Consider the following 20,660-nt stretch of genomic DNA (forward strand, 5'->3'; position numbering starts at 1 on the left):
AAAATATAACAAATACTTTAATTCCTTTTCATTTAGAAATTGTTGCAATTCAGAACACTACTATGGCTAAAGAAAAGGGTACACTGATTTTTAGCACTAGGCAGTACAAGTTACATGCACATACACATTGTTTTGAGCAATATAATTTCAGATGTTCAATAGGTTTCCTAATAAATCCTGTAACTATAATACTGGTAGCCCCCAATTTCTTAACAATAAATAAGTGATTGAGTAATACCCTAATTATAAAAAAGCCTTTATTAACATTCTAATGAAGTACCATGCCAGTATTAAATGGAAGTCAACCACTTCGGGCACGGTTAAGAAATAGCATGGAGGGAGCTATATCGCTGCAGCTGTTGTCCACCCTCCCCTCTGATGCCTAGGTTTTTTTTTTAAAAAGTGTTTTACATTTAGTAGTTAAATAAATACTATAATAAAAGTGAAGTACATGGCTGGTAAAGGAAGAGCTTGTGGATCAGCAATGTCCACGTTGGAGTTCTGTTTTCTACATTTGCTGCAAGGAAGCAACTTCACACGTGCAACATGCACACTGTTAAAAAGAATATTCTTGAATTTCATCACATTCTAGCACCATAATGGAAAGCAGATGAGTCCGATTAACTTCTCTGAAAGTAGCAGTGAACATAACAGCTTGGGCAAATCGTCTACATGAATGGCACTGCAAGTCAGGACAGTCAAAAGAGGAACGTGCCAAAACTTCCTTTCCCATTTCGTTTGAACTGATTGCCCACGATAGAAACAAACATTTCCTGAGACATTAAGTTGTCATCAGCCTCCGTGATTCCCAGTTCACTCAGCCTTTTCTTGTGCATCTGGCTCTTCTTTACAGAGGTAGCAACAAGTTCATTTGCAATTTCATAATTGCCTTCAGTTTGTTCAGAAATCTCAGCTCTCTCATGGAGCTCCAAGTCATCAGTTGCACATTCATGTAGCTCTTCATGTCCCAAATCTTCTACATTGTCTGTCTCGCCATTTGACTGGATAGTCTGTATATTTCCTAAATCCGAAAACAGTGATGAGGTTATTACAGACTGTGCAGATGCCTGGAGGAGCTGAAGTAATTAAAGTGTCAGACTTGGAATACTTTGAAATTTAGGGGTTTTCTTTAAGTCTTATTAAACAATGAAAATATTCCCCATATTGCAATAACTGTTTCAAGTATTACATAGTTCAGCTACATCAGCTATTGCCAATAAGAGCTAATTCTTCCGGTGCAAACACAAAGGTTCAGTACATATAGCACAAAGAACAAAGTCAAGTGGCAACTGGGATATCCAATGACAATCCAGCACGAAGAGTTAAAATGCAAGAATAAGCTTTCAAGGTGATTGCCACTGGAAACAGAAAAGCGGCAGTGAATATTTTATGAAAGGTTCAGGGGGAAAATTCATCAGCTTCCTCTTATCACCCCTTCCGGGTGCATTTTTAACGATCGCCCCATATATTCCAAGTATACGAGTGTGATGCTTAAGAAAGAATCTGGAGACTTAAATAAATTACTCAGAGACAGTCAAGTATTTTAGAGACAGCCAGCTGAGTGGGGATTAGACATTGCAACGGAGAGCTTAGTATCTTTCTTTGAAATAAAACATGGAAAGTACAGTTGTCAAGTGATATTTATGGTGGAGAACAACTACTCTGGGAGGAATAAGCTAGATCCAACAAGTCTCATTTCTGTTGCATGGTGGAACAGGAGAGCAGAGGATTAATATGGGTAGGAAAGGGTTGTGGGAGGAATATGCCCACTTTCTCCCTGACAACATGTCACTTTGTGTGTGTGTGACCAAGTAGTTAGTTCCAGTCCTGCAGGATCTGCATAGTGGAGCAGATGGGTCCAGTAGACAAGACTCAACTGGAAAGCTCCTTTTCCTCACTGAATAGCTACACACCATTTAAGATAGACTCAGACACACTGACCCAGCCACTCGTTTAGAGGGGAGCCAGATGGAAAGCCTCAAGCACAACTAGATGGAACAGAAATTAAAACTCCTTTTATTGCAGAAAGTGTCATATTTTAAATGGCTAAGTAGTCAGGATGTTCTGAAAGACCATCATGCCAGCTGCCTGATACGGGCTTCCAGTGCCCAGAATAAATTTTTACAAGTGCTTTGATGTCATTGGATAAAAAAGTGAAATTGAAGTGCAAGTAATTACACACATGCAACCTGCAGCTACTCCTAAACTTTCCTTTGCAGTAGCTGTGCTCTGGGAAATCTCAGTCCTCTGATAATTAGAGGGAAGTCAGACCTAGACTCATTTTTCTCCTTATTAGAATGTTTAAGACTTTCTTTCTGCCAAGTTATATGATGTGCATTTTCTAAATCAGGGGTAGGCAACCTGCGGCACGCGTGCCGAAGGCGGCACACGAACTGATTTTCAGTGGCGCTCACACTGCCCGGGTCCTGGCCACCGGTCCGGGGGGGGGGGGGGGGGGGGGGCTCTGCATTTTAATTTAATTTTAAATGAAGCTTCTTAAACATTTTAAAAACCTTATTTACTTTACATACAACAATAGTTTGGTTATATATTATAGACTTATAGAAAGAGACCTTCTAAAGATGTTAAATGTATTACTGGCACACGAAACCTTAAATTAGAGTGAATAAATAAAGACTCAGCGCACCACTTCTGAAAGGTTGCTGACCCCTGTTCTAAATATTTTAGAGAAACAGTAGATTCACCACTACATTTAGACTCCTATTAAGTCACTAGAGTTAAAAAAATACCTTCTGAATTTTTGGCAGCAATGTCTTTTACATCAGAGGAAACTGTAGGTTTAACCAGGACGACTCCATACCCTTCATTATTATGGATCACATTGTTCACCATGGTTATCTTGGGACTGTCATAATGGTCATCTAAGAAATCCTATAGCAGAAGACAAATGTAAAAAAAGATTTATGTAGCAAATTCTCAGAAAGGTAATTTCAACCCAGCTAGAGTGTCTTCTCTAAAAAACAAAAATACAAAAGAACTAGAACTATTTTTGTATTTAAGGGACATAATTAAATATAGTCACCATTTTCCTTGTTGCAGCCATGAAATAGAAGGAATATTTTGCTGTAATAGACAAGGATTTAAGTCCACTGCTATCAGTGTTATCATACCTTGTCTTTCAAACAAGTTAAAATCAAAAAGTAGTGACATCATGAGAGAACTAACTAGAATAGTTACTGGCAGGTACCAATCTGAAGAGGTATGATCTTGATAACTGATCAGAGCACATTCCATCTGGAACTCACTTTTATGAGGATTCCCTCCTTGCAGTGGTGTATGCCATTGCCCAGCAGGGTACATGTGCTACCCGGATATATTTCAACACCAGCACCCTGTAAATTAAAGAGACATATCATAAATGAGTCAGCAAGTTCCCAGTGTAACCCATTACCCCAAAGTGGATCTTTGTCTCTAGCTAGTGGCTACATGATAAGAGTCTTCTATTTCCTCCTGTTATAGGGCTTAGTAAACTAAGTCAGGCAGCAGATGCTCATGGTTCACTGGCAATGCTGCTATCATCAGACCACAAAAGTTCTGCTGGGAAGAGATTGCATGACACATGCACAGAGATGTAGTTGATCTTTAATACACCACACCCAGCCCTAGGAAAACCAGTGGGTTTTTTTGTGATGTAACAGTGTTAGATTTTGATCATCTCTTTGTAAGAATCAATAGGTAACATGTTCAAAAAAAAAAAAAAAAAAAAAAAAAAAAAAGGCAGTTCAGCTGGAGAAAGAATATTAGTTTAATGAGAGACAAGAACATTTAAGGGGCACAAAACAGAGGCTCATTTTAAGAACAGCCTTATCCCATGAATCAGCTCCAAGAATGCACCTGGAGTTATTTCATAACGGACTCTTGTTATTGTTTCATTTTCACAGTGTCACATGCAAGTCAACATGAGTTTCCCCCCCCCATAGAGACATACTACATAAGAGGTTAAGAGAATTCTCTGATTTCTTAAACACCAACTATATTTAGCCATCTAATGGAAAATACTGGTGGTTTTCTAAAGGATCAAGGAAGTCATCCTCTTTTCTGATTATGATTCCTTATTTGCCTGCAGGGAGCTTCATTTTATTCAAGTTGTAGTTTTGTTTCAAAAAAATATTTAAAAGTTAGTTCACACCTTAGCACCATACAGATCAGAGTTCTTCATTAATAGCTCTGCTGATGTCCGCACTGTAACACCTGTAGTTTCACACTGTAGCACACAGTTCTCCAGTGTGGTTTTCCCATGGTGAACACCTGCAATCAAAGATACCCAGTGTCGACATTAGAAATCATTCTAAAAGAGAGAGTATAATGGATGATCTATAACGAGAGGAATTTTCTGTTCATCAGGCCAGATAGATACTGTAATGAGGCCATATTAGATTAATATCTGTTAAGGAAACATTTTTTTCAGTAAGATTTCAGTGGAGCCCAAGGTAGACACTACCATTCAGCCTTTTTAAGGAGCATGCTCTTGAAAGTATTTATTTTCTGGGTAACAAACCAACAAAAGTTAAATGGAAACAATTTCCATACACATTCTGGGACACACTGTTGCAGTGCAGTACTTTCCAGCACATCAGCAGCATAATCTGAGTCCAAAACCAGGGAGGATCAAGGCAATGTATGAATGATCCTCCAGTGGCAGATATTCAATGAAAAGGCTCTTCTGCCTTATACACCTCCCCACCCCACTGCTTGTTTCCACTGGGGAAAGGTGGACAGCCAAAGCAAATGGGGCACAGCGAGGACCATGCAGATTCTCAGTTGTGTTTTCAGCCCCCGCCCCATGGCCAGTGCAGCCCAACCAAAAGTCTGAGTACTCATCAGGCTGCTCAGTCAGGGGACATAGGGACCAGGACCAGCCCCACACAGAGCTGCAGCAGGATCAGAAGCGTGCGAAACAGCTTTAAAGTTAACACTCTTGAGTCTGACAATGGATAGTGACAGTCGGTCTGGCGCACATATACTGTGATTGGGACCACAAGCATGTTTGCTGTATACCTAGCCTGCAAGGTCAACTGTCCTCCTGACATACTTCAGAAAGTCTGAAATAAAAAAGTGGCCGAGTATATGCCCAGTGGCCGAGTATATGCCCAGATGGCCAAACCATGGCTCGTGAGCCACATGTGACTCTTTTATCATTAAAGTGTGGTTCACGGAGAGACTGGGGAGGTGTGGAGAGCTCAGGACTTCTGCCTTGCAGCAGGGTGATGGGGTAGGGGGTTCTGCTCAGCAGAGAGGGGGGATCTCGGGGCTTCAGCAGGAGTGGGGCTGAAGCCTCGAGCCCTGGCAGGTGCGCCCTGGCTACTGAACTTCTGAAGACTGTCACATGTGGCTCGGAGGGTCAGTAAGTTTGGCCACCCCCGGTACATGCGCACACATACCCCTAGACATGCGACATGACCCAAATTATCAGACAAGCAAAAATGTGTTAAACTTTTGCCTTTACACCTTAGTGGATAATTTTCAAGTTTAGAGTTTCAGAAGATTAAAGCAAATTCAAATAGAATTAGAACTAACCTAAATTTAAAGGAAACAATGCAATAAAGTCAAATGTTTTGATCTACAGGGGGCTTAAAGCCAAAGAGTTCACTTTCTGCATAACTGTTGCCAAATAACTCCAAGTATGTGTGATAATGAGCATGTGGGATGGTCATGTTAATACAATTATTGTGAACATTTACAAGTAGGCCAATACTTGGGAACAACAGTTATCTGATAAAGTGATTTATAAATTTGGCTTGGGCACATTCTCAGTCCATAGGAGGAGCGCCCAATATTACTGCCCACAGCTGACAGAACTAGACACCTGTTGGAAAAATTGTGGTGAAAATACAGGAATAGTCATTTCTTCCAGTCCTGTGGCTTTAATATCCAGCTCTGCAACAAAAGGAGGACTGGCCCCTCATTTCTTCATGTGTTACCACCTTTTAAAGTGTTCATCTGCTGCCACCCAAGCAGAGCTTCGTCAACGAACACTTTCATATGTTTGCCAGCATTGGCCCAGGAAAAACTGTCATATCGTAAACTGATTTTGTTCAGTGGCTAACTTGGAAAAGAGGGCAACTGTCTAGCTTTGCTGGATTTCTCTCATTAATTGCATGGTTTTTATAAGAGAAAATAATTCAGAGTAATGCACTGCCTTGGCTTAATCCCACAAAGAAAGTCAGGGATGCATGGAACACAGCAAAACAGGATAAATAGAAGTTCTTTTGCAATAAATATAAATATATCTGAGACCAAAGCAATTACACACATGGATGTTCTCACATGCTGTACATGTTGTAACCCTCTGGATGTGATCTGGATTACACACTTATTTTTGTAACTAAATCAATTCAGTTACACTGATGCAAAAACCTAATGTAGAGGCACTTGAACGAATGCAAACTGTGCTTATACCAGTTGCTTAATTTCATAAATTTCTGAATTAAGCTAAATCAGTTTAAATTTGCCTACAATAGTGGTTTGCACTGATATAACTAAAAACAAATAGTTACACCAGTGCATGCTTTCAAACATAATCCAGGCCCTTTGTTGCAAAGGAACCATTAAAAAGGAACATTAGCCTCAGATCTACCCTTACGAGTTATGATTTTTTTTTTAATGACAGCAGTAACCTCTCCATATCAACGTTGATTCCTTTTCTTTGTGAAGATGTTTTACCTAAGTTGATAAAATATGAAATACCTACATGAAGGTGCTAAGCACTTTAAAGTGATATTTATTCCAATCCACCTCTATTTAGTGAAGTGTTAATTAGCATCTTCCCCAAAGGCAGAAGGGCAGGCCCCAATAAGTTTATCTTCAGATGGAACTAATTTTTCCTTAGATGATCAAAAGAATTGTCTGAGTGATACTATATTCCAAGGACTGATGAAAATAACAGCATGTAACGTAGCTTGGTTTTGCTTACAAAAAATGCAGATTCTCAACTGAAGGGTTTACAGCATGAGAAAAATCTTATTAACCTGAGTCCAGGGCAGGCAGCAGTGCTTTCTGGGGAAGCAAAGGGATCAGGTTCTTGATTGCTGGACAAGAACAGGAGAGGCCAAGTGATGTGAGGCACAATAGCACAAAGCTGGCAGTCAGAGGGTAGGGAACAAAAGGAAAAGGTAGACGGCTTAGAGCTATAGAACTGACCTGCCAGCACGAAGAGTGGGGGATGGGCCTACTTGATAGCCACATAAATATTGTTTGAGGGAAGGGACAAAAGAAGTATCCTGCTGAGCCTCAATTTGAATGTGCTGTCAGCAAGCAGAGGGGTTTGTGGTGACTAAGGAGAGGAAAGGTTGGTTCAGCAATAGTCAGGTATTTCCCAGACAGGTCTCTTTGCCAGTAAGGCAAGCAGGTTTCATTCTCCGGCCAAACTGGAGTAGGCTATGTAGCAATTTTTAGAGGCAGGTAGACTTAGCAGCTAAATTCCCTCTAAACAGCATGGCCGCACCCCTCCCCGCCGGCCCCAGTACGGACCTGCCCTGGACTTGCCGCGGCCAGGGGAGAGGAGCCCCTCCCTCAGCCCTGCCCAGCCGAGCCCCTCCCTGGGCCCCGAGCTGCTGCAGCAAGAGAGGGCTGGGGGGAGTCCTCTCTCTCCACTGCAGCTCCAGGGCAGCCTGCACCCCAAACCTCTCATCCCCAGCCCCACCCCAGAGCCCACACCTCAACCCTCTGCCCCAGCCCTGAGCCCCCTCCCACTCACCAAACCCCTTGGCCCCAACCCCACATTATGAATTTTGTCATGTGCACCAACATGAAGGTGAGTGTAATATTGAATGCAAATGTACAGAGTAGCAAAGCTTTAATTCCACAGTAATTATTGTCCATAAAAATGGACAAACACTTTATTACTTACTTAAGATCCCCTCTACTGCATCATGCTGAACCAGCTTCAAACTGGAGATTCTTATATTCGCCCCTGTACAGTCAACAAAGTTGTCTCCTTTGCCCCTCTTTTCTATCACAACATCATCTGGCAGGCCATACCCTGAAAGGAAAAGTTTAGATAAGGAAAAAAAAAAAAAATCTTAGTGTTACTGTGGTTCACAGGTGGACACAGATGCTCCGTACACATCACAAGATATCAAAATTAGAGTTAAAGGACTGCAACTTGAGTTCTATCATGCTAACAGGTTTTAGTTTTCCAGACATCACTCCCTGCTACATCAGCCTTCTCTAAACTGGGAGGAATCGCACCCCTGAAGCATACAAGCAAGGTTAAAGTCTCCAAATGGCTGCTTCACTCAAACCACTACTGCCTCACTGCAAAGGTTTTGAGGTGGAGGGCCACACAAAAACAACAAATTTCATTCATTGCACTACTGACTTCTGTATTTAAATGAAGTGGGTCAAAACCCTTGACTGCTGCAGTTTCCAGGAGAATTCAAGTAAAACCACAAACTTTAAAGCAAATGAGAATACTGATTCACTAAACCATCCACTGATGTATCAGCATGTAAAGCCTTTATTACTTGCATAATAAAAAGATAAAGCATATTGAAAAAGTTTGCACCAAGTTTTAAAGAAGTCAGATATAAACTAATTAGGTCTCAGCACCTCTGAGGGTAGATGAGAAATATAGAATCACTTCCCCCACCACTGGTGTACAGACCCCTCCGAGGTGCCAGCTGATTCACAGTGCATGGCAAGAATACACAATTTGGCACAGAAAAGGAATACTGTATCCAGCTGAAACATACAACACTACAGAAACTGAAAGGAGAATTATTACCCAAATGCAAGGATATCATGGTTAACATGCCTAGAAGTGGCCTAGAGATCTCTAATGACCAGTCAGGTCACCAGCCCCAGGACAGACCCTTGCTGGACCCCACTAGATACACCTATACAGTTTGATAGCGAACCATTGATAACTACTCTTTGAATACTGTCTTTTAACCAATTTTGCACCACCTTATAGTAATGTCATCTAGACAACATTTCCCTAGTATGCTTAAGAGAATGATAGGTGGGACTGTGTCAAAAGCCTTACTAAAATTAAGCTACATCATCTACAGCTTCCACCCTATCCACTAGGCCAATAATCTTGTCAAAGAAGAAAATTAGGGTGGCTTGGCCTGATTTTTTCTTGATAAATTCATGCTGGGTACTCCTAGGTACTCAAACTGATTGTCTAATATTTTATCCCAGTATCTTTCCAAAGTTCGAGTGACTGGTCTATAATACCCTGGGTCTTCTCTGTTCCTCTTTTTAAATATTTGCTCTTCTCCAGTCCTCTGGAACCTTACCCATCCTCCATGAGTTATCGAAGATAATTGCTTCAGCTAATTCCTTAAGCACCCTCTGATGAATTTCATCAGGCCCTGCCAACTTAAATACACTGAATTTATCTAAATATGCTTTAATAATATCTTTCCCCATTTCCCTCCTTCCCCCTTGTTGTTAATATTAATTTATCTCAAGTACCTGGTCACCTTTAACCTTTTCAGTGAAGTCTGAAGTAAAATAGGCATGAAACACCTCAGCCTTCTCAATGCCAATTATTTGCTCTCCTTCCGTGGTAAGTAGGGGACCTAACACTTTCCTTCATCTTCTCTTGTTCCTAGTTTATTTATAGAACCTCTTTTCTTATTCCTTTTATTTCCCTTGCTAGCTGTACCTTATTTTGTGCCTCAGCCATTCCGATTTGTCTCTACAGGCTTATGCTATTCTTTTGTACTCTTCCTTGGCAACTGATCCATGTTTCCACTTTTTGTAGGATTGCTTTTTGATTTGCAGGTCATTAGAGAGCTCCTAATGGAGCTAATTGGCTGCTTCCTAGTCTACTATTTTTCAGTATGCTGTTTGTCTAGTCAAGATTCTGTAAAGTATGTCTGCCTGTGGACTGTACAACAGCTGGAGTTATTCAACCACTGTACAATGAAGAATTAAACACTTAGTATCTCTGATGGAAGGAAGCTTATGGAAGGGTAAAGACCATCATTGCAGCAAAGGCAAATTTATCTGGGTGCTCGAACTAGGAGCTTCATCACAAGTGGTAGGGTTTCTTCTAAATTTAGTCTAAACTCAATTCCCTAGTGCTTACTTTACTGATAACTATACATTCTTGAAAGTTTTTATTTACCCATAAATCACAGATCTTCACTCTCATTGTGTCTTGGAATAAATAAAGGAAGGCACCTATACAATTAAGTCGTGTTATTCCTTTGACAAATTTTCCCATCCCCTTGTGCCAAGAAAGCTACCAAAACAGTATTAACTACTCAGATTAGAGCCAGTGTGATTTTACTTGATGCCCCTCTTTAGGACATTTTCAGCAACTCCTACTACTAAACTTTCCCCCAACACAAGTCCATATACAAAGATTACTCATCCTGACACTTGCTCATTCAAGGAGTAGTCCCTATTAAAGTAAACTTACTTATATATTTTGTTCCATAAAGCAGAAAGGCTATTTCTATTCTATGACTCTAATAGGCCTGCTACTTCACCCCTTGTATTACCATTTTCTCAAAGACAGGACAACATCTGTCATAAATACCACCCACCAGGATTTCAGAACAATACTATTCTCACTGATAAATAAAGCAATTTATTGAGGCCCTTTATCCTGCAGATGTATTGCATATGGGCATGTATATCTATATAAATCAAACACATACAAGAGAGAAAGAAAATTATAGTCATAAAACAAAAAGAGGCAAGAAAATATAGTAGGCAACAGCAGGAAATTAAACTCCCAGCCTTTTTTCCATTAAGAAGTTTTGACAAGATAAAGATAAAGAATGCAGCTTAAGCAGTTTCTGAACAGCCCACAATGATGTATCGGTTACTATATAACGAACTGTATTCCTAAAGTTGTTTGGTAAACTGCTAACAGGTGTACATGCCTGTAGCTCAGGCATTACTGGGAGAGATACAAGGATGCAATGTATCCTAGACAAGGCAGGAGCATTTAATTTTAAAGTCATTCTCAAAAGCACAGAACCATTTGTTGAGAAAATATAAACACGTATACATTGCCTATTTGGTTCCGCAAAATAAACACAGAGCTCTGCACCCATAGCCAGTGACTCCCTTCTCTATTCTGGTCTATATGGTATAGCATCACCATTCACACTGCTAATTTGTGCACTACACACATTAAGCTTCACATTTCTCAACAAATATTTGAATGCAACATGCTATAAGGTCTTGACTTGTCCCTTACTTCAATAAGATTACACACAATCTGTGCTGTACAATCTTCAGAATACCCTTCTCAAGCAGACTAATAATCCCTATTTTATAAACAGGGAAAATGAGGCATAGAAGTGAAGTGGCTTGCCAAAGGGCACACAACTGGCAGAGACAAGAATAGAATTGAGGTCTTCATAGCCACCAGTTTAGTCCACTAGACGGAATTACCACTTATTAACAAAAGCTATAAATATAAAATGCAGAATATTTACTAGCATAGGATCAAGGATCATACCATGTTAAATCACATGGACCAAGTACATTTTGCAGTGCTTTCTCCTGGCAATGAAGAGGGAAAACTAGCTTCCTTGATGATTCACAAAATTCAACTAATGCACAGTGAGTCTTCCTGGTGAGTGTAATTAAATGAGGTTCTACTGGGAGGATAAAGAACCGAAGGCTTAGGTCTACTGTATACTCTTTATATTTTAGAACCAATGCTCTGCAATTTAAATACAGAAGTTACCTCAAGTGACCTTTGTGCTCGTTAAATTAAGTCAATTCTTCCTTATATACTCCTGCCAGAGTCTGTCCGCTAGCTAAACAATCAAGCAGTGACTGAATGATTTCATCCAAACAAATAGCATGAGAACACACTGAATTGGGGATAAATGTACTCTTCTGAAGTCCTATCCTGGCCCATTTGCAGCTGTAGCACTCACATCCTTCACGGGCACAGACAGCCGCACACACCACTCAATAGGTTTGAAACATACTCCTGGCTCTAGCAGCAGGGCCTCTGCAGGAATGTGAAGGCATTTAAGAAAAAAGAAAAAAGTTAATCAACTCCCAGTCAACAGATCCCTCCTGAAGTTAACAAGTCCCTTTGCACGGTTCAGTTTACTTTAAGAAAATGGACCAGTTAACATTAATTTTAGGCTCTTCCACACTTACAAGAACCTTCTACCTTATCTTAAATCTTAACTGAATCAAATTGTACCAGAGAATCGCTATGGATAGAAATTCCATACTTACACAATAAGAGCACGGAAGTGGAAATAGATTATCAACCCGCTGACCAGGATGATCACTGTGATTGTGAAATACTCAGCAAGATTAGAGAGGCGACAAAAGCAGAAAATGCAATAATGGGGGACTTCAGCTACTCTCATATTGACTGGTGTGGCAGAGCTCTGACCTTGTCCCCGTGGGTCCTGCGCTTCTAGGCGGTATATGCTAGCCTCAGTGGCTATCTGTGACCCTCCACGTAGCCCTTCTCGCTCTAGGGCCAGGGTTACAGTCTACTGAGCCCTTTTCATCATAAGCCAGCAAGGAGGTTGGTGAGAGAATTCTCCCAGTCTCTGTTGTCCCTAGGGCTTGTTTTAGAACAGTTTAGCCTCCTGTCCTGACAGGGGCCTGACTTCCCCTCCCAGGAGGTGTTCCTGTAGTGGTGGGTTGGGGGGAACCCGGGCCCGCCCTCTACTCCGGGTTCCGGCACAGGGACCCTAATGGTAGCAGCTGTTGGCAGCCAACCTTTCACTGCCAGAGTTGCTACATTTCCCTGGGCCACTTCCCCACAGCTCTCTTGCTTCTCTCTTCTTCACCCTTACCTTAGGGCTCCTTTACTGATGGTTTGAGGGTGTCTTCATTAACCAGCCCTTCAGCCGCACTTCCTCTCCTCTGGCTCCCTGGCTCTCCTCTGCCTGACTGGAGTGAGCCCTTTTTATAGTATCAGCGGGGCCTTAATTAGTCAGGTGGTCACATTAGCTTAATGGCCTCACCTGACTCTTTGCAGGTTAATTGGAGTCAGGTGTTCTCATTAGCCTGGAGCAGCCCCTGCTCTGGTCAGTCAGGGAACAGAAAACTGTTAATCCAGTGGCCAGTATATCTGCCTTCTGCTATACCCAACTGGCCTGGGTCTATCACACTGGATACAGGTCACCTCAGGAAGGGATGCAAAGATAACATTTCTAGACACCATAAATGACTGCTGCTTGGAGCAGCTTGTACTGGTACCCACAAGGGAAGGGCAATTCTTGATCTAGTCCTAAGTGGAGCACAGGATCTAGTCCAAGAGGTGAATATAGCTGAACTGCTCGGCAATAGGACTATAATAGAGTTTAATTTAACAGCCTGGGGAGACGGGGGTGGAATACCAAAGAAACCTACTGCCTTAGCATTTAACTTTGAAAAGGGGAACTACACAAAAATGAAGAAGCTGGTTAAACAGAAATTAAAAGGAACAATCACAAAGGCGAAATGCCTGTAAAATGCATGGAGTCTATTTTAAATAGTCTAGTTTAGAGAGGCCCAATCTAAACGTATACTTCAAATTTAAGGGAAAAAACAGTAAGAGGATACAAAAAATGCCATAATGGCTAAACAGCAGAGTAAAAGAGGCAGTTAGAGGCAAAAAGGCATCCTTTAAAAATTGGAAGTCAAATCCTAGCAAGTAAAAATAGAAAGGAGCATAAACTCTGGCAACTATAAAAGTTTATGGTAGGCCAAGAAAGAATTTGAAGAGCCCCTAGCTAAAGATAAAAACAACAGCAAAAAAAATTAAGTACATCTGAAGCAATAAGTCTACCAAACAGTGGAGCCACTGAACAATCAAGGTACTAAAAAAGGATTCATGGAAGACAAGGCTGTTGCAGAGAAACTAAATGAATTATTTGCATCAATCTTCACTGCACAACAGATGTGGGGGAGATCCTCACACCCAAGCTATTCTTTTTATGTGACAAATCTGAGGAACTGTCCCAGGCTGAGGTGCAGAGGAGGTTTTGGAACAAATTAATGGATTCAACAGCAATAAGTCACCAGGACCAGATGTTGTTCACCCAAGAGTTCTGAAGGAACTCAAATATGAAACTGCAGAACAACTAACCGTGGTATGTAACCTATCGCTTAAATCAGCCTCCGTACCAGAAGGGTAGCTAATGTAATGCCTATTTTTTAAAAAGGCTGCAGAGGCAATCCTAGCAATTACAGGACAGTGAGCCTAACTTCAATACCAGGTAAACTGACTGAAACTATAGTTAACAATTAACAGACACAACACGATATATTGGGGAAGAGTCAACATGGGAAATCATGCCTTGCCAATCTTCTAGAATGTTTTGAGGGTGTCAAGAAGCATATGGACAAAGGTGATCGGATGATATAGTGTACTTGTACTTTCAAAAAGCCTGTGACAAGGTCCCTCACCAAAGGCTCTTGAGCAAAGTAAGGAGTCATGGGATAAGAGGGAAGGTCTTCTCATGGATCAGTAACTGATTACAAGATGGGAAACAAAGGATAGGAATAAATGATCAGTTTTCACAATGGAGAGAGAGTAAATAGCAGGGTCCCTCAAGGAGACAAAAATAGTGAGGTAACAAAATTTGCAGATGATACCAAGTTACTCAAGACTGTTAAGTCCCAAGCAGACAGCAAAGAGTTACAAAGGGATCTCACTAAACTGGGTGATGGGGCAACAAAATGGCAGTTGAAATTCAATTTTGATAAGTGCAAATTAATGCACATTGGAAAAAATAACCACAGCTCTACTTACAAAATGATAGGGTCTGAATTAACTATTTTTTTTTTTTTTTGGAATGGTAAAAGCTCTTGGAGACACTGCAGATAGTTCTCTGAAAACATTTGCTCAATATGTGGCAGCAGTCAACAAAGGTAACAGAATGTTAGGAACTATTAGGAAAGGGAGAGATAATAAAACAGAAAATATCAAACATCTGTGGTACGCCGACACCTAGAATACCGTGTGCCATTCTGGTCACCCCCATCTCAAAAAAATGTATATTAGAATCGGAAAAGATGCAGAGAAGAGCAACAAAAATGATTAAGGGTATGGAACAGCTTCCATATGAGAAGAACTTAAAAGAATAAGGATCCTTCAGCTCAGACGAGAGACAACTAAGGGCGGGGGGACTTAGAAGTCTATAAAATCATGAATGATATGGAGAAAGCAAATAAGGAATTGTTATTTACCCCTTCATATAACACAAGAACTAGTGGTCACCCTATGAAGTAAACAGGCAGCAGGTTTAAAACAAACGAAAGCAGAGTGGCTATAAATCAATACTTTCTTTTTAAATCTAAAATATCAGATTTTTTATTTAAATTGGATTTTTTTATTTTGTTATTTTTTCTTTTAAAAATAACCCTGTTTAAAAGGAAATTTGAATTTACTACAAAATACTTTAAGGATCAAAATTATAATTTCTTAAAATATTTAAATAAAAAATATGATGAATACATGAGCCTCTAATCAAAAAACTGAGTTAAAGGCTGCTTTTCTAAATACAGAAAGAATAGAGGGCAAACATCTAACTTTTGAGTTCAAGCTTTATAAATATGACATAATACATCATGTACTAAGGGCTTGTTTTGCTTAATAAAAAAAATAAATTTTATATGCTATTTTGTGTGTTTAATTTAATTCCAGTTACCATCCTAATGCAGATTGACACAAATATCATTCACCATTCAACCTACTAAAAACGTACAATTAATAAGAATCTGAAAATATTAAGCTATATAATTGTTTAAATAAATGTAAATAGTTATAGTGTACCGCCCTAGGTAGCAAAGAGATGTACCAAATCTAAAGTAAAGGCTCTAATTAGCTGTAAATCAACATGTTTTAATGGTTATATCAGCCAATAAGAATACACCTGTCTTTAGAAAGTAACTGACATACAAATGGAAAAGTTGATTAAAATCAATTATTTAAATCGAGGCTTTCCACTTTGATTTAAATCGCTGATTTAAATCAGTCCACCCTGAAAGAAAATACTTCACCACAATGCACGATCAACATGTGGAACTCGTTGCAATGGGTTGTTTAGAAGGCCAAAAGTATTACTGAATTATATACGTTTATGAAGGACGCCCATCAATTGCTATTAGCCAAGATGGTCAGGGATGCATTGCCATGATCCAGATGTCCCTAAACTAGAGCCCTGCAGTGCACCTGGGATCCTGAGGGTCCTGCAGGACCCATTGCCATAATAGTGCATTTTACCTGGTCCTGCTATGTTGCGGGAGGAATTGGATGGGCAAAAAAAAAAAAAAAAAAAAAAAATATACCAGACTGCTGTAATTTGTAGGAAAACACTCTTATTTTTAAATAAAAGTTTAAATACTTAAATTTAAGCGAGGGATAGAAAGATTTAATGTCTATTATAACAGGAATTCAAGTACTTTTTTATGTGGTTTAAGCAAGATATGTTTTATTAACCAGCCTTCTGTTTTTTTTAAATAGTCTGGGGGGGGGAAATCTGTCTCTCTTGCAGGATCTAAGTTTTTGTGAGTGGGGGGGGGGGGGATCGTGCAAGAAACAATGTGGGAATGGGTGGGAGTGGGTATTGTGGTGCAGAACAGGAGCGGGATTAAATAAATCGTTCCGCATAGAGCTCTACCCTAAACCTCCAACTGCCAGAAGCTTGGACTGGACTCACTCAAAGTTGTCCTGTCCTGTTCATTTCCTTTGAAGCAACAGGCACGGATCATTGTCAGAAGATCGGGTACTGGGCTAGATGAACCACTGGTCTGACCCCATCTAGCTGGTCTTATGTACCTTCTAGTTCAATTGAGTCAGCAATGCAGAACATGCCATCTACAACATAATGGCCAGGACAGATGATGACAGTATCTCCTTCATAGCAGGCACTGACAGCTGTCAGTGGATCACTGTGGAACTGTAAAAGAGAAATAAACACTTAATCAGCTTCAGAAAATGCAAGAGAATAGCTTGAGTTTATACCAACAGAATTCCCTTTTCATTTGAATGTTGCTACATAGTCGAAATGCTACTGCTTCTGCTTAAAGGAAATCCATTTTAGTGGCATCTATAGAATACAATACTTTGTGTTCAAATAGTGCTTTGCATGCAAGTATCTCCACGTACTTTTAGAACAGTGAATCAGCCTCAAGATATCCCTGAGAGAACAGATGGGTAACTGAGGCAGGTAAAGATTAGTACCATGTTTTAAAGAGCCTAAATGCAAACCCCAATTTGCCTGTAAATGCAGTGTTGGAAGTTCTGCCTTAAGTGATTTACCCTAGGTCAGTGGTTCTCAACCAGGGGTACATGTACTCCTGGGGATACTCAGAGGTCTTCCAGGGGGTACATCAATTCATCTAGATATTTGCATACTTTTACAACAGACTACATAAAAAGCCCTAGCGAAGTCAGTACAAACTAAAATTTCATACAATTACTTACACACACACACACAGAGAAATGTAAATACAATATTTATATTTCAATTTATTTATTTTAGAATTATATGGTAAAAAATGAGGAAGTAAGCAATTTTTCAGTGAGTGTGCTGTGATGCTTACAAAATCAAACAAGAATTCAAAGGTAAGTAGTTTTTAAGTAAGATGAAACTTGGGGGTATGCAAGACAAATCAGACTCTTGAAAGGGGTACTGTCGTCTGGAAAGGTTGAGAGCCACCACTTAGGTCACAAAGGAAATATGAGGCAGAGACAGTAACAGCCAAGGGAACTAGGTAGGAGCTAGTCTAGACACTATCCTCTCACTCCTGGAGATCTCTTTTTTGATCCCTCCAAAAAAGAATTCAAGGACACTGCTGTTGCAGTGTGGGATCTGTCTGGCAGACATTTTGTGTTAGTCTCCAAAGTGGGCAGGCTGACACCTATCACAAGCATGACAACAGGATTCTACTCTGAACTGTGACTGAAAACGGCGTAATGGAATTCCACGGTTATTGCCTCAGTGACTTCCAGATTAAGCATGCTCAGTTTACAAGTATTAAAATCCTCTTCCAACTGCTCACCCTGCACACTCAACCCAGGATCTGAGAGTTAAACCCGGTTCTTTCCTTTTTGCACAACACCAGTAATAGCTGTTCTGAAGGCCAAATTAAGCTCTCAGGTATCTGGGCAATTAAATGACATATATATAACTACACCTCTACCTCGATATAACGCTGTCCTCGGGAGCCAAAAAATCTTACTGCGTTATAGGTGAAACCGCGTTATATTGAACTTGCTTTGATCCACCGGAGTGTGCAGCCCCGCCCCCCTGGAGCACTGCTTTACCACGTTATATCTGAATTCGTGTTATATCGGGTCGCGTTATATCGAGGTAGCAGTGTATATAGAAAGAGATAGATAAAATTATCAATTTTTACACAGCTGTAACTGGAATTGAGTAAATAATTCAGTTTATTCACAAGGAACAGAATGCAGATGACAACTCCTAACTGGCTTTAAAAGGCATGGAGAGCCAAAGCAGTAAAATCATATATCTGTCACTGAATTAAGGCAGGACTCAAACTCGAAAGGAACAGATGTGTTGAGACAGGTTCCCCTTCCTCCTGCCCTCCCCCTGACTATTTATCGGTAGAACCAGACCTGCTCAAAATTTAAAAGAAATACCTTTAAAAAGCATGCATCCAGGTACATTAAAACTCAAAGTAAATCTCATGCCTTACTTAGAATACTTCATTATGAAATTGTTACAGGAGTGCAGAGAGGAAAGTGCTTGTAAAGGAGTATTTAGCAGTTACAAGTTAGTTAGATACATTTACTGTTTCTTCCACCCTTATTACTCGCTATTTATATTACAGTTGTGGGATTACGGTCCCCTCATGGTAAGCTCTGTACATACAGAAGTGAATACTGTGAAAGAAGAAATTAATCTATTGAGGGAAGTTAGAAAATGGAGGACAGAGAATGAAGACAACTACTATTTTACCTGTATTTCTAGTTCTTCATCACAGGTCTCAGGACAAAGCTTCTCCCTGAGCAGAGACTGCAACAGACTTGCCATTATAGTAGAAGATACAACATGAGTGATCTTCGTACCCATTGGACGGGAGCCTTTGGCTTGGAGACCAGTGTGCTTCTGGTAACCAAATACATACCTGAAACATGAGCAATAAACCATCAGTTCTGTCCTGATGGAGAGCATTTCCTAGCTGGTTTTTACACACACACACACACACACACACACACACACACACACACACACTACCTCAAGAGAGGATTCTCAATGAGCTTTAGCTTTTGCTTCAGATGCTCTATCTCATCATACAGCTTTAAGCCTTCCACCATGGAGACATTTTCTGCCTCGGAGTCAGAGTCACTGCTTGATATGCCGCTCCTCAGGTTTATGAACTTTCTGTAGAGCGCCTCACATTGAGACAGCAGATTGTGATAATCAGCAATGAGTCCAGAAGGGACACGATCCTCAAGTATGTCATAATGCCTACAATTCAAAGGGTAGAAGAGTTAGTGTTCTTCACCTTTCCAAAGCAGAGAGAACCTGACCCAAAGCCTATTTTAATCCAGGGGAATCTTTCCACTGACTTAAATGGGCTTTGAGTCAGAAGTGCTGAGCTCCCTGCATCTATGACACCTCAATTCAAAGAGGCATGGCTGACAAAAAGCACATCTGTCTAAATATGCCCCCCCCCCCCCCCTTGTTACAATGCACACCCAAGATTATTAGAGTTTAAAGAGTACACACAGAAAAAGGGAGAGAAATATGTTTAAAAAAATACAAAGATATACTTTTAAAAAACACAAGAATTATCAGGAGGCTTCAGAGGCACGTATATTCCCAAGAACTATTTTTAAGTCACAACTTAAATACTGACTAGATGGTGTCCTTTTAAGGCACCATGAAAAGGTTGGCTTTGAAATAGCAAAAGCAGAAATTTGTCGAGCAAGAGAAAAAGAAACATAACTCAGGGAAAAGAGAGAGAGAGGGGCAACAATTAGAACTGGATGATAGATTTACTAGAAAATAAAATGTACCATCAGGGAGTCTCACACACAAGAGATGGAAACACTCCTGCAAAGTGGCTCTGCCTAAGTCAGACAGAGTCACATATCTGCCAGATAGAAGATGGCTTGCTGAAAATTCCAGAGTGGTGGTTCTACAGTGATCACTCCAGAAAAAGGTCAGACAGCAATGAAAAGATACTGAAAGCAAAAAGAAGAATCCTCTTTTGTCTTCAGTACAGTTGAAGGGGAAGGAAGTTAACCCAGTGTAAATAACTCCATGCCCAGTCACTGAGGAGGGTCTTACTGGGAAGAAGAAAACATCCAAGGAAACTAAGGGCCAAGACAATTCCCTAGAGCCAAGTTTCAATCATTCAGCTGTTCGCTAAAGGGCACTCAAGAATGTGCCATAAAGAACAAACAACTGGAGGCAGAATAATAAATATCTACTTGATTGCAACAGACAGACAGTAAAGTGGTACAAAAACCTCACAGCTAAAACAACTGTGTGGAGATAGTGTTATAAGATGCAGTATGCCTGGCGACAACACGTGAATATACTTTAGAGTAGGTGAGGAACTAAAGATAGTTGATTTTTTAATGTAATATAGAAAGGTACACTACTTAAAGAAAACAATGGAAACTGTACCTAAGTTGACCCTAAAATGTGTACTCTCAATTTTAAAACTGACCACTCTGTAGATTTACACAGTAGAACCTCAGAGTTACGAACACCAGATTTACG

The 20,660-nt window shown here is 40.3% G+C and overlaps 1 protein-coding gene across 1 annotated transcript in view; it reads right to left on the reverse strand.

Moving 5' to 3' along the window:
- Positions 1–698: 698 nt before the first annotated feature.
- The window catches only part of SHCBP1 (SHC binding and spindle associated 1), a 31,840-nt gene continuing 11,878 nt past the window's right edge, over positions 699–20,660 (reverse strand). Inside the window, exons 6-13 of the mRNA XM_065416686.1 lie at positions 19,164–19,397; positions 18,885–19,053; positions 16,736–16,856; positions 7,871–8,002; positions 4,151–4,269; positions 3,267–3,353; positions 2,751–2,892; positions 699–1,021 (exon numbers count right to left, since the gene is read on the reverse strand). Of these exons, the coding sequence (XP_065272758.1) occupies positions 699–1,021; positions 2,751–2,892; positions 3,267–3,353; positions 4,151–4,269; positions 7,871–8,002; positions 16,736–16,856; positions 18,885–19,053; positions 19,164–19,397 (1,327 nt within the window). The remainder of the gene's footprint in view (positions 1,022–2,750; positions 2,893–3,266; positions 3,354–4,150; positions 4,270–7,870; positions 8,003–16,735; positions 16,857–18,884; positions 19,054–19,163; positions 19,398–20,660) is intronic.

Source organism: Emys orbicularis, chromosome 14, assembly GCF_028017835.1.
Source record: "Emys orbicularis isolate rEmyOrb1 chromosome 14, rEmyOrb1.hap1, whole genome shotgun sequence".
Lineage (NCBI taxonomy): Eukaryota > Metazoa > Chordata > Testudines > Emydidae > Emys > Emys orbicularis.